Below are 12,331 nucleotides of genomic sequence, written 5' to 3'. Positions count from 1 at the left end.
CCGCCCAGTAGCGAAAGCCCGCTGCGATGATCCCCCGATGCTCGCGGTCGTTGGAGAGGTCTCGAAGGGTGGTGCAGGGATGACGCCGACGTGAACTGCTGGTGCTGTCATGGTATGCTATCCTGCGACAAATTGGCTGCGAAGGCGCGTCCTTCTCCACAGTGTTCATCTCGCTAGCAAGGCCCTGGCAAAGGCTCGACTAATCTCCACTCGCGTCATCGCGATTGAGGATAATCAGCGATTCCACAGTTGCGTTGCACAAGCGTGGTCAAGCGAGCATGTCACTGGCCAAGCTGGATTGCAGTACGTGATGGCCGCCGGTCGTCGGTTAATGCGCATGAGGCCTGACCCAGCGCTCTGGCTACGGTCGCTGCATGACTTGCACACCAATAGTACGGGCGTTGTCCAAGACAGGCGATTGCACGTGGAAGACCGATCTGATACAAAAGCACTTCGGGCCTATTAATTCGTCTCGAATTTTCGGTGGTCAGACGGTTTCCAGCAGGCTTGCTATTTCCCGACGGCACCTGCGCAGCGTCTCCCGGGACTCTCCCCCCACCGGTCCGTAGTGGCGCGTCTATGGTGAGGCGTAGGATATTTCTTTTTCCCAGTACGCCTCCGCCGCCCAAGAAGCAGGGAAAGCTATCCCACGTTCTCCATTTTTCTTGACTTCCATGTGTCCGCTACTCATCGTGTTCGCGCGGTCAGCACTGCATCCTGCCGGTGCCGACAGCCTGTGTTAGCTTTGCACGTCATTGGAGGGTAATATCGATTTGACGCTTTTAGACCAGGTCGTCGGTAATAATGCCCTCCGATTCTCCAGCCCTTAGGCCTGAGGATGCGAGTCGCCTTGGTCGTGCGCAGAGTTCAGTCATGTATTCTGGCTAAATTGTTCGCGGTAGTGTAGTGTATCTGAAACGTACCGGACATCAACCGATCGATTTGGCGGAGGGCCGGCTATCAAGAAGTCGGGGATAACATGGTGATCAGTAGTTGGTGTTTGCGCCGCTGCACAGGCGAACGGCGCTTCATCCGTTCGTGAACGCTCGTGCGAGGCTTGCATCGTGCCTTCCCCCTCGCTAGTCTTGGCTCGCTTAATCGCAACTTCCACCCTGGGACTTTGCGGTGCGCGCCTGCCAATTGCAGTGCCATGCTGCGCACAGATAGCAAGACCTCCAAAACCCCGCGCGTCCTTCACCTCGACCACCACCGCGCCCTGATTGGCCCTGGTGACATGCGCCGGCGGCGCGATATCAAGCTCCACCACCTCATCGTCTCTTCCACCGTCCTCACGATACAGGCCAGCACTCCTCGACACTACTGCTAGCCTCTCATAGTAGGTGGCAGCGGACATGACCGACATTACCACCTCGTTATCAAAGCACGAGTACCAACATCGCAGGGCCGTATCAATGTTGCGCAGCTCTGGTACTTCCTGCCTATAGTAGCGACTACACAGTGCCCCCACGTTGGGGTTGGGCCATGAATGTCAGCATTGCAACCCCACTTGTCTCACTACATCGACAATCATTGTACTGCGGCATCTCCGGGACTCTTGGAGAAGGGTGTACGACTATGGCTGCATCACAGCCCTGCAGTCTGCGCCACGGCGACACAGTGGTGCAACCTCCATCTGGTCAGGCTTCACCGAGGTAACAAAGACACAGATGCCGGGCGTATAGCAGATCCTTCGCCAGCTCAAACGATACGCCAGGCCCGCCAGACTGGACATGTCACATCGCAGAATACATTCCCACCTTCTATGTGGGTTCTTCGTTCAATGCTCGATTCGACGCTAGCGACTATCACGTCCTGCGCCTTAGCCATATGAGCAACTATCGACACCACGGCAGTTCTTTCGCATGATACGGTCATTCATCCTTGCGCATATGCAACAACTTCGTTCTTATGCAACGACAACGCACCGTACTCCGTATACCGGCGAATTGCTTTGAAAGCGTACGCGAGACCGTTCCCGGCTATGTGGTCTCCGCACTCGCTTTCTCAAGAGCTAGCTACGGGCAGATACTCGGATATAAGCTAGTCGTACAACCACACCTGAGACTGCTCATCGTCTAGAGGGAAAAGCATCTCCAAGAGTAAGGGCGCCTTGGTCAAACCTTGAGTAGGCCACTGGAGGTTAGGAAGTTCATGATATGACCGTCGCCGCCCGAAGCCTGGGTGTGGTTGCGCTCGAGCTCAAACGACCAATCGCATCACTTTGAATTCACACCAGCACATCGTTGAGATGAACGTTTTCCCCTACTTTGAGTTTGCTGAGGCCCTCACACCACTCTTCAACACCAAGCCCATGTTAGCTTGGCAGTCACCACGTTTCCTAGCGCATCTCGAACGTCCAGTCTTGTCGCCACGCTGTCTGCCCGACATGGCGGAGCCCCATACCGAACCTCTGGAGATCAACATCACGTTGGCTAGTGTCCGCTTTGGTAAACTCACTGGGTGATCTTCAGGAGAGCGAACGCGACACGTTGACAGCCGCGCAACACCTCGCCTATAATTCACGAAAATAACGCCGGCCACATACTTCTAGACGCGCTTCGACGTTGGCACAGTTCCTCAGCGTCCGCTATCAACAGCCGGACTCTAAAGCTCTGCATTATGATCGACCAGAATGCTACGGAGCCATCTCCGCTCAGCTGTCATGGTCGATCACGTCTTGGCCGAGCCTCCGTCGAATTGCTCGCCTTATGGTTAAAGTTCGATTGCCTCGGGGACACCTTTCCTATTTTATATAGAAAGCCGGTATACTAAAGTCTTTATTCTAGCGGGCACGCAGCCTCACTTGCTGACAGGGCCTTCGAACCCTAGGAATACGGTTCTTCTCCAACTAATCATTCGATTTCCACGTCATATGTCCCCGACCGCAGCTGCGACGGAGTTATCCGCGACACCTTGCGAAAATAAAATTCCGCCCCGTCGCCTGAACCATAATATGCTATCAAGGTTGGAGATAGTATGGTTCACTTCGTACAACGGACGCATCTCGAATCGAAAAGCCGATTTGAGATATCGGTCCTTCGTCATGTTGCGCTGGTTTCACAATTCTACTTAACTAGAGTGCAGTAGTACTAGAAGCGTGAAATGGCAAGTCCCGTTCGCTAACCACGCACCATGCACGACTCGGCAGGTATTCTCATGGACCCTGAATCGCTGGTCGTCTGTTTCTTCGAACATCGTCTTACTCCGGCGACCAAATGCTGAGCAGTGACGATATTGACCAAGGATGCTGAGGGTATCACCAGAACCATTCACCCATCGGCTTTGTTCGGGAGATTTGCCCGTGCCACCGGTAGAGATTCCGATCCGATACGCGGCAGTTCTCATCGGACTCGCATCCGAGAGCCATGATTCGCCCAAATTACCGCATTCAGTATCGTACAGATCTAGTCGCGAAATCCATCGATTGTGCTGCGCTCGACAGGCCCCACAAGTGACCACATCCATCGCGTGGGCATGTCTTTGTCCTGGTTTCTAAATGCGATGCAAAACCTGGTAATACCTGCAGCGACTATCACGCCACCAATCTCACTCACTGCCCACGGCAATCTCCACGCACCATAGGTTGAGATCTTACAGGCGGGACGTCCCCCGAGCGATCGAGGGTGTGAAATCGCTGCTAACGATCTTCACGCATGGAACCCAAATGCGGGGTTCAACTAGTCAGCGCACCCCCTTGAACAACTAGGTCGGATCACCAAAACCTCAAATCGTCGGGACTTTAGTTCCGCATCAGGATCTCTGCTCGCCTTGCTGCCAAGTGTACACGTTGCCGGGAGGCTCTATACCCGGGATCGCGCTGGTATGAAAAAGGAAACATGATGCAGCCACGATAGTCTACGCGTGGGTTAGCCATCGCAACCTAAACTCGTCTACGCGTCTTACTACCAGGGTATGTGACCATGACTTGTAGATTAGGAATCTACAAACCAAACCATCTCTTACGACTACAATATTACAGTGCAAAACTAGGTTTTCCGGCTTCCCCACCCCCTGGATCATCCCATCCACGCTTGCCCCACGAGCACCACATGGATAGTTCAGCATCCGAAAATCCGCAGCACAAACTACGCTCGACACCCTGCCCTTGCTGAATCATCTTATTCTCAGAAAATAGCATCGGTTCTGTTGTCTACAACGGGTACTATGTCCGTTTACCAAACGCGTGGGAACCTAGGTGATATATACACTTTCGACATTACTCGGGGTCGCTATCGTTCTCAGATAGAGTGCTCACGAAAACCTAATGGTGATCCGTGAGAAACCTTTAATCTTTGGGCATGCGCAGCCCAAAGCACTGCCGACGAGAACTGTGCGAATAATGCAGTGGTCATCGATGGGGCTCTCCAGTGTACTCCTTCGCACCCATATCTCCGTTGAAGGATTCTCCCCCCAGTTGCGATTTGCGATTCGATTCGCGATCAGATCAAGATCCACGGCGATTTCGACCGCTCCTATCGCTTTACTTCAGGATGCGATCCCTTCATCCTTTGATCTTGCCAGGGCAGTAACGCCGCAGCCGATACAGTTGGTGCCGCATGCGGCAAATCGGCAGTAGACATCAAGCGTATGGTCCGCTGTCGGCTGCCCTGGCATAACATTCGTCTCCACTGTCTGTCACACATCGACACATACTCGAAAAACACCTTGACGCACACCACATCCGCAGAATCTTCATTAACTAATTTTCGACTGAGGTTGATATTCTTGATTGTTTGGATTCTACACGAGTCTTGCCGGACCACATTCTTAACCTCATCCCTCCATCAACTTCCCTTCCTGCCTTCCTTCCTCAATGAAACTTCGCACTAACACCTCCATACCTCACTCCATCAACCTTCAATTCAAACACTAATCCCGCACTCTCACACCGCATATCGAGCGTAAAGTCCAGATTATCAAACTCCACCCCCTTCGTCGTCGTCAATCGCGTAAACAAGCTCTTCGGCACCGTGTTCAAGTCCGTGGTAAGTGTGCAGACATTGATAAGACCCTTCTTAAAGGAGTCGGGCGCCGTGTCTGCGTCGCAGGCTATGAGGTCGTCCTCTACAATGAGAGATTGACCGGGCCGGAAGTTGCGCGTGTAGTGGAATGATATAGGTCTGTTTTCGGAGACTTGTGCGCCCTGTGTGGGAGGTTAGTATGTTGTGTTATATCATGGAGAAGGTGAGGGGGGGTATGTACCTTTGCGATGTGCCATTGCATCCGGTCGGACACCATCCATCGTTCCCACAGCGGACTCCAATATCGGTCGGATATGGGATGCTTCGCCTCGTCGAAGACTGTCGCGTAGCTGGTACCGTAGTGCCATCGACTTCTTCTGCTAATGACCATGTTGCCTTCTAGCCCGCGCAGTACTGCGCCTCGTACCACCGCTGTCCAGGCATGTATGGGGTGGTATATCTCGACTGCCTGTGAGGCATTCAATGCAACCGCGTGCGTTGGTCTTTCGGTATAGGGAGGTGGAGGTGCGCTGTTGAAGTGGGACTTCATCCGACCGTAGAGGTAATTGCTCTGCCCGAAGCCTCCCACCAAGACGATTCCGCATACCAGACCTCCTTTTGCTCTTATACTGTGGACTTGACCTTCCACCAGATCTATAACTTCTTGGACTACCGGATCGAATAGTTCCTTGACTTGCTCCGCACTCATGACAAGGAACCCAGAGTCAAGCCCCGCTTCCTCGTCGTCCGGCAATCCCGGGAAGGGTATGTTGACCTCATTGTGTTCCTCCTCATTGAAGTTGCGCTTGACGAACTCCTCAAAGTACTTCAACCCCATATTCCAAGTCTTCATCTTCTTCTCGCGCATCCAATTATAGCGTTCCGCACCAATGCGCTGCTTGACATGTTCTTCGAATCGATAGTTGATGAACGTCGAGCCACAAAGACCGCCAGTTCCGACTGCTGATTCCTCGACGCGAAGAGGATGCAGTTGGGTGATCTTGTAGGCAATCAAGTCGACAGTACCGCCACCAGCATCACAGACGACAAAGTTGTCGCCAATCTTTAGATGGTTCGGTTGTATCGCCTTGAGAGTATATACAGCCGCAGCCTCCGGTTCTGATATAAGTTTCAGCTCGTGCCTGTTGCCCATACCAGCTTTCTCCGCAGCCTTTAACGTCGCATCCTTCGCCGAGTCTGACCACACAGCAGGTACTGTCAAGACAAACTCAACCTTGGTCAAGCTGATGAATGTCTCTCCGTATCTCTTTGTCAAAGTCTCCATCGTATGTTTGTATATCTGCGACAGATAGTCCGAGACCGCCTCCATGACCGTCTTCTCGAACTTGCGCAATTGCGCGGCGGTTTCGAGCGGCGATACGAAATGCGGCAGCTTCTGGTTTCTGTCGAGGAACAGCTTTATACAACGGAGACGCGTCTCCTCTGGCTTGAATTGGAACCCCCATTTTATGTTCTGCGCAGGTTTCGCGGGCGCATCGAGCGAGGAGACCGAGCCGTTACGTGAGGGTGTTTCGCTGTAACCGATTTCGGTGGGGACTTTGTCGGACGTGATACCTGCGCGTACATGTCAGTTCGTGGATGCGCATTTGGTCAACCCAAGTACAACATACCGTTCCCGCCAGGCCACGTCTTGATGATGTCAATGTCGTCAGGGGTCGCACTATACACGGCAGCCACACCTATCGAGCTTCAGCGTCCAATCGTATCGGTCGCATATCGTGGAATAGTTGCTACCAACCGCTGTAGGTGGTTCCAAAGTCGACACCGACGACCAACCTATCCTTCGTGGTACTACCCACTTCAGGTACGCTGCCTATGTCGATTGTCGCATTGCTCCCCGGATTGAAAGTATACGGAATGCTACTTCCTCGATTGGGAAACGTGTGGTTCATGGCCATTCTTCGGTGTGTTGATCTTTGTTGTTTACAATGCCGGCTTCGGCAGATCGCGTGGCTGTCGCGTGGGTCGGACCGCGGGGCTGAATCCTACGAAAAGCACAAGAGTATCATGGGCGTGGACGTGGATACGGGAAGGACGTCGAGGTCATGAGTGTGTCTGCCTGAAGGACATGGAATGATTCAGGCACCGGCGGAAACCTTGCGCGGTGTGATGTCGAAGCCTAGGAACGGCGCGCGCTACCCACTGCTGTAGGAGTCGCCCAGCTGCGGGCCCTGGTTGGTGATCGTCAGCTCGCGCAAGGCTGCAGGATTCAGCTCGCCCGGGCACACTCGTGTCGTCCCACGTGAAGCCATCCGATGGTGATATTCCTCAAGAGGGGTGTGGAGGTTTGGGTCCTTGAAGCCCGCTTTGAAGTTGGTTCCGATGCGCCCTTAGGTCGGAACGCGCCCGGTCCCAGCTATGACCGAACGAAAGAGTTCTGGCAAGCCTCAGCACTCCGACCCCCGGTCTTAACATGTATTAATATCCTCAGAATCTACCCACCGCCTCAGCGTGAAGCGCGGTACCCGACTCATCTCGAGATCGCCGAAGACCTCCGCCAACAACGTCGTCACCCCACCGAAAGCCGCCGTAGCTGCTCCCAATGCGAGGAAAGACGAAATACACCGGCGCCGATACCCCTTCAATGATATGCTGAAGCGCAAAAGCGAAGGTGCGGTAGATCTCGAAAGGGACACTGCACCTTCAGGGCCTAGCAATGAGCTTTACAGCAAGTCGGAAATGGCGTCATCGGGCGATGATGCCGTAGACGCGCGCATGGCACACAGAATCGCGGACCTGGAAAGAGCTCTCGCGATTGCGAAGGAGGAACAGAACTTGGCCAGGGAGGAACTATCAAGATTGAGGCAATGCAGGGAAGCAGATCAAGACGCGATTGAGGAGCTGAGGGCGCAACTCGCTCAGTCGGCTTCGAATGCGGATACAGTCCCGCCGGTACAGCTCGAACAGCGGCTCGCGTCGCACGACAAAACACATCAAAACCGCCTCGAGCGACCACAGTCGAACGGCGAAGCAGACGACCTACGACTACGCCTCCACGCCGCCGAGAAGGAATCACAAGAGAGGCTCCAGCAACTTCTCGCACTGAAGTCAAGCATATCCTCGCTCACGCGCATGGACTCACAGATAACGGACAGCGAGCTGGCTGAATCATTCTCACAACTTGCAAATCGCGTGCGCGAATGGACTGTGTCGAACTTCAGGCGATCGAAGTTGAATCTTGACAGCCTTCCGAAGGAGACGGAGGAGGTTCTCAGCGCTTTGAATCCGCTGTACAGTGTTAACATTCGGAGTACGGATAAGCTTGCGCTGTATCAGGCTGTTGTCTCGAATTCGCTCATGCAGATCTTCGATGCTCCTATTGTGTTTGGGTTACCCAGCACAGGGCCGTTTGGCGCGCTACGGCCGTTCGTTGAGCACACACGGCATCTTGGTACCACATATCGGGAATGGGTGCGCGCTACCGTGCAGGTGCTCGAACGCAGCGAAGCAAATGGTGACATCGAAACCGAAAGAGAAGCCTCCTTACACCGGCTCACCGGCGAGATTAGCCACATACTCTTCACGCTGACGTCCGTGAGCCTTCCGCAGCCCGCTCAGTCAGTCCTCACCGGAATCTTGAAGGATGCCATGGGTCTGCAACGTACCCTGGCTCTGCAAAAGGCTCGCTACCAGTTGCTCTTCTTCCGCTGTCAAGATGCCAGTATGCAATTTGATGACCGCACGATGGAAGCTGTTAATGACGTTGATCCCGCTGTGGAAGATGGTGCTGATATGGATGTCGATCGGAGGTTTCTGTTCTGCGCATTCCCGGGTCTGGTCAAGTGGGGTGATGAGTGGGGAGAGCATGCTGAGATGAGTAATGTCTTGTTGAAAGCGAGGGTGTGCTCTGGTGTGAATGGAACGCTATAATAGGGTCTATTGTGAGCTTACACCGAAACTCAGCGATGTAAGAAACAAATGCAGTGGGGTGTTGCCTTTACTGGGTTCGTAACCGAGTTCCTCTTCATCCAAGCACAACATCGATGAGCTCCCTGTCCGCAGCTTCCCATGCCGGTTTGGTGATGTGACCAAGATTTTTCCTGTAAGCGACACCATCTATCCATTCGATCCAAAGAACGTTGTAGAAGTCTGAATGTCGCGGGAAATACTTCCGTAAGTAGGATATCTCACCGTCCCTAACACTACCTCCTACGCGACTAGTCGATATTGCAATCACTTCAACCCTCCTGTTATTCCCGGTTGGTTCAGGTACGTCTCCTCTTTCCATCAGTACACCTGAGCTCAACCCATCGGCATCCTGGATACGCGTCAGATCGCAATCTCTATCAGATTCCAGCCTGACTAGGTGAAAAAAGGCGTGTTCAGTCTGGCAGGTGATTTTACTCGAGACCGGCATTGGTATTGTAACCGCAAGTGATGTGTCGACCAGTGGAATCGGGAAATAGAACCACTCCCTTGGGGCATATGGCGTGACGTACTTGATCATCGTCCGCTCGCTAGACCTGCGAGGACTCCGACTCCATCCCGGAGGGGGCGTACTCTCACTGTCTTCAGCGAAACTCCGGTACTTATGATAATTGCTCTCGATAGGGAGATGAGCTCCTCCTGCGCCTGTATAGAACCATCGGACCAGCGGATCTACAACCACTCCGTGGTAAGCCGTACCATCACTGAACCCTGTTGAGGGAAAAGCATTCCAAAAAGGATGTTGGCAGTACCCATTTCCGCCACGCCAGTGCATCCAAGACCAGCTCGGGGGCCGGATGCTCTCATGAGACGTCTCATTGATCTTCCGTTTCGAATAACCATGACGTGTCCACAGAAGAGCTACGTCAAAATATAAAACGGGGAGACCATATAAAAACCCTCCGGGGAAAACCTTTGTCCACATTGATACAATACCAGAAAATGCTGGAACTACATCGGAGTCATAGGTGAATTCTCGTGGAGCATAACTCCCGACGTGCGCCGTGTATCGCCTGAAGTCTGGCCAAGTCAAAGTGGACAACTCTTTCTGCCTACCCGCCTTGACATCTTCAGATTTCCCTGTTTGTGAACCATCTGTGTCTGGCCAAAAAGCTCGGTGACAATTCCAGGAAACGTGAAATTCTTCTGCAAAGTCTCCGTGTTCTCTCACAGATTTGTAGAAATAAACTACGCGTGCCGCAAAGATTTGTTCTTGGAAGGTCCTAAGTCAAGACACGCAAATGATCAGTACGAACCGTTTGACCATGACCGTGTTGTAATTTACTTACCATCCTCGACGCTCCCATGTGGTTCGTCCGCTTCTATATGTAGGTGGATGGTCATTGGGATTGCTGCGCATCAACTGATCGAGATCGTCAGCCAGCCCAGAGTCCGCCGTCTCGCCGGCCCGAGCAACAAGAGTCAGAAACGAATTTGCATATATCTCCGCCATATGCTCGATCTCGGTGTTCTTGTGTTGCTGGTCATCCTGGATAATACAAAGCTGATCAATGAATATATATCGTTCATCGAGCAGCTGCGTAACTTCCAAAGCTTGACGTATTGTCTTTGGTAAGCCAGCTTCATGCTTACTGAGGCTTCCATACTGTCTCAACTGCTCGATGGTGTCCGTAGAAAGCTGTAGTGTTTTAACTCCACCCCATACGTAGCTCAGTGTAAGATACCGGTCGGCAATGCTGCCCTCAACTATACATGCATCCACAACATCGATCAGCCACGTAGGCCATGTAGTTGCGTCTGCTTTGGATGGAACGCAAGGAGGGTCGCAGTGCAGCTTGTTGCAGGCTTTGATCCAACTCTTCATGATATCATGTCGCGTCTCTACGTCGACAGCAAACTTCCTCTGATCGTTATCCTCACTTGAATGCTCGAAGAGGTCGGCCCAGGCTGGACTATAGGCAGTAGTAATAGCGTCATCGCTTTCGTAAGTCGGTTCCGGGACGTTCTCGAGAGTGCCGTCTTGTGATGACATGGCGAAAGTCGTGTTATCCGGCTGTATGGACTCAAAATGGACGAGAGATGATATGCGCTGCAAACGTGAGGTCAGGCCTTGCACTTTGACTGCGCCGCACGACGACATGCCCCGCACTCGTTCCTAAAGCTCCCATTGCACAGAACTCACAGGCCTGCTAAAAGAAGACAGGGATCGACACTTCGTCGAAAGTTTGTGAGTGTCATTACGATTTCTCAATACACTTTCTTCGCTTGCAGAGGTTGGTAGATCATGCGCTCCAAGGTTCTGTTGCAGCACTGTGCGTTCTTTTGAAGCAACAACGTCTTTTCGTGGGCGGAGTCACTAGAGAAAACAGCGCACATTGGGTATTGTGTTGCTGATACATTGGATATAACCTTGGAGTCGTTGTTGGTAGTTGAGTACATGAGCGCAACGATTTACGACGTATCTAGCGTAGCGTGATGACGGAGCTAAATCGTGAGGATGTCGTGATGACGTCACACCTGGGCAGGCACGATTGTACCTAGCCCTGGATGTCTCTCACAAACCTTCATCTTCACGCAAATTCATGTGCAGCCATGTCGAACGTGCTCGCCCTCCAGAAGTAGTCTATGCGCGTGCAGAGTGAGTCTCTTCGAGCTACACATGCACTGATTAGTGACAGGTCTGCCAGTGACGCAAACGCGGCAGTCGGACAGACCCGCTCAATATTTGTTTCAGTATAGGGAGAGCGACGAGCCGCTACGTCCAACCAGACCGCTATTGAACTCGCCATCAAGTCACACTAGAACGGTATCGTCTGGCCCCAATACTGTTCAGTAATCTTAGAGCACCGGCAGAAATGGGGAGGGGCGGTGAGTGCCACCTCGCTACTATCGACATTCTTGACCCTATACACAACATTGGCACTCTTTACGCACATCCGGAGGCTATGCTTCTTCCAACCTCAGGTACGCCATGTTAGCGCTGAGGCTCCGAGGAACAAGCATTTTACCCCGGATTCCCAAGGTGCCAAACCAAGCTTTTCCTCGAGCTGCCTTTTAGCCAGAACGGTTCGGCTCCACGCCGGTACACCATCTGACCACGCGGCCGTAACGCCATCCATCTATCCAGCGCGCGATGTGCCGAAGGCACTATACGTTGCAGCTCTCTACTCGCTCGCTTGCTCGCTTTTCCCCCGAAGACACTGGGATTCATATGTACCCCAGACGAGGTCGGCTTGGTTCTGCATGAGATGGACGTGGAGCTACGGCAATAATCCCTGTCGGATCTTCGTCACAGGACGGCGTGACTTGCTCAGATAAATTGCGAGGACGGATGAAAGGACCATCTGTGCACCAGGAGAATGCAAACCAGTATCCTGTACCCCACCGCCACGCTATGAGGTATAGTCGAGGCAGACTGATTCTGCCTAAAGGACTGCTACTATGGCCAGGTGAAACTGGTC

The 12,331-nt window shown here is 52.9% G+C and overlaps 2 protein-coding genes across 2 annotated transcripts; one reads left to right on the top strand and one right to left on the bottom strand.

Annotated features, from left to right (window-relative positions):
• Positions 1–4,810: 4,810 nt before the first annotated feature.
• On the bottom strand, positions 4,811–6,880 carry J4E83_003586 (uncharacterized protein; the record flags this gene model as incomplete). Its single annotated transcript, XM_049330521.1, has 4 exons — positions 4,811–5,143; positions 5,203–6,536; positions 6,593–6,661; positions 6,721–6,880. The coding sequence occupies 4 exons, from the start codon at positions 6,878–6,880 to the stop codon at positions 4,811–4,813; spliced, it is 1,896 nt and encodes a 631-aa protein (XP_049189938.1).
• A 460-nt stretch (positions 6,881–7,340) lies between these two features.
• J4E83_003585 (uncharacterized protein) lies at positions 7,341–8,852 on the top strand (the record flags this gene model as incomplete). Its single annotated transcript, XM_049330520.1, has 2 exons — positions 7,341–7,387; positions 7,433–8,852. 2 exons carry the CDS (start codon positions 7,341–7,343, stop codon positions 8,850–8,852), a joined length of 1,467 nt encoding a protein of 488 aa, XP_049189937.1.
• Positions 8,853–12,331: the final 3,479 nt, after the last annotated feature.

Source organism: Alternaria metachromatica (assembly GCF_023757995.1).
Source record: "Alternaria metachromatica strain BMP 0045 chromosome Unknown scaffold_6, whole genome shotgun sequence".
Classification (NCBI taxonomy): Eukaryota; Fungi; Ascomycota; class Dothideomycetes; order Pleosporales; family Pleosporaceae; genus Alternaria; species Alternaria metachromatica.
The sequence above is the reverse complement of the archived record's forward strand: the minus strand, read 5'-3'. Positions and strand labels throughout refer to the sequence as shown.